The sequence below is a fragment of the Pinus tabuliformis genome, chromosome 3_1 (genome assembly GCF_031772625.1).
Source record: "Pinus tabuliformis cultivar Carrire ecotype Pingquan chromosome 3_1, CPIR1, whole genome shotgun sequence".
Lineage (NCBI taxonomy): Eukaryota > Viridiplantae > Streptophyta > Pinopsida > Pinales > Pinaceae > Pinus > Pinus tabuliformis.
The window spans coordinates 602,462,056-602,463,885 of record NC_142301.1 but is presented as its reverse complement, the minus strand read 5'-3'; the positions used below and the strand labels follow the sequence as shown (position 1 = coordinate 602,463,885).

Genomic DNA, 1,830 nt, shown 5'->3' with positions numbered 1-1,830 from the left:
ACCTCACCCGCGCTTCATGCGGTTCTCGTTTCACCACCTCTCGTCGTGTCAACTTTCCATTCGGCACGCGATGGCACCTCAAGTCACCCTACCCGCACCTCTGCATGGCTACACAACTGGCAGGCGCCCCCGCCTTGGTCTACCCTGCCTACTAACCTCCGCTTGTCTGCCTACACGGTGTGTGCCTTTGCCCTGTCACCCGACCCGCGAGTCTGGCACCCGCTCTGCCTACGACTACATTCAAGCCTTAACCCCATCGTGCGGGCGCATCTCCTCCATGAGCTCTTTGCTTATTTCAGAGCTCTCTTGGGATGGATTACTCTTTGCTTGCCTTTCCAAACTCTCATATCCACCGATATATATACGTTTGGCTCGTTGGGTGGGGACTTTGGCCAAAGGCCAAGCTAACCCACCGTTCATGTTTTTTTCATGTCAGCTCGGGGTAGGGGTGCCCGCACCCGAGACCGCCCACCAGCTTATAAAATTGTGGTGCCAACACTTAGCCACATTTCCCCACACAATTTTGTGTTTGCCTCCTGCTCGCCAGCTAGTCACCTTTGTCGGGCACGCACCCGCTCTCCCAGTCGCATATCTAGCTCGCCGCTGCCTGTCAAGTCGTCCGTTGCTTGCTCTCTATTTCCTCATTTAAACGTGCCTGGTGGGCATGCTTGGGTCGCCCGAATGCTGCAACAACCTGTGGGTGCTACATTCTCCCCCACCTAAGGTCATTTCCATCCTTAGAAATCCAGCTATCCTCCGTGGCTTCCTGTCATACTTCGCAATATCCATCTCCAAAGTGAGTCCTCCATTTCCCAGCTATCTTCCTTCGGTGCATCCTTCCATCTGACAAGAAATTCCCTTCTTATTTGGCTCCCAATTCCTGTCGTTTGAAGATTCAAGATATTCTCCAACACAAGGTTTGGTCGGTCAACAATCATGGCTAGTCCCCTTGATGGTTCCACTCTGTCTAGATGTTCTTCATCAAGTAAACATTTCTTCAAATCACTGATATGGAAAACAGGATGTCTCATATGCATGTGGCATGGATGCTCCAGCTGATAGGCAACCTCCCCCACTCGCTTCTTGACCCGGAATAGCCCCTCATACTTCCTTGTCAAAGATCTCGCAGTCCCTTTAGGTGGCTGAACTTGATCTCCGGTAATCCTGAGGAAAACCATATCTCCCACACTGAAGTGTGCATCCCAGCTATCCTTATCTGCCCATTTCTTCATTCTCATTGCAGTTTCGTGCAAGAACAACCATGCCAACTCCAAGGTCTCATCCCAAGCCTTCGTGAACTTCTTCACATGAGGACTCCTAGAAAAACCTCCCATCACTACGGTATGCAGAGTGACTAGCATTTGTCCATTCACCAACTCAAATGGACTATACCCTATTGCAGAACTCTTCTGCATGTTGTAGCTAAACTGAGCTACATCCAAGAGTTTGGGCCAATTCTTCTAATCAGCCGTCACATAATGTCTAAAGTAGTCCTCCAACAGTGCGTTGATTCTCTTGGTCTACCCATCTGTCTGCAAATGGTAACTCAAACTCATCAACAAATATGTCCCGACTAGCTTAAACAATGTGGTCCAAAATCTACTTGTAAATCGTGGATCTCGGTCCAACACAATGCTCAATGACATTCCCCAATACTTCACTATGTTCTTAAAGAACAACTCCGCAGTCTTCTCGGCTCGACAAGGTATCTTTGTTGGAACAATGATAACATTCTTGGAAAAACAATTGACCTCGATCATGTTCCCATTATACCCCTGTACCTGCGGTAACTGAGAGATGAAGTCCATCAAGACACTCGTCCATGGTCTC

At 49.0% G+C, this 1,830-nt stretch overlaps 1 protein-coding gene across 1 annotated transcript; it reads right to left on the bottom strand.

The window, feature by feature from the left end:
- Window positions 1–749: 749 nt before the first annotated feature.
- On the bottom strand, window positions 750–1,334 carry LOC149188441 (uncharacterized). Its single transcript, XM_089409958.1, has one exon. The coding sequence runs from the start codon at window positions 1,332–1,334 to the stop codon at window positions 750–752; it is 585 nt and encodes a 194-aa protein (XP_089266084.1).
- Window positions 1,335–1,830: the final 496 nt, after the last annotated feature.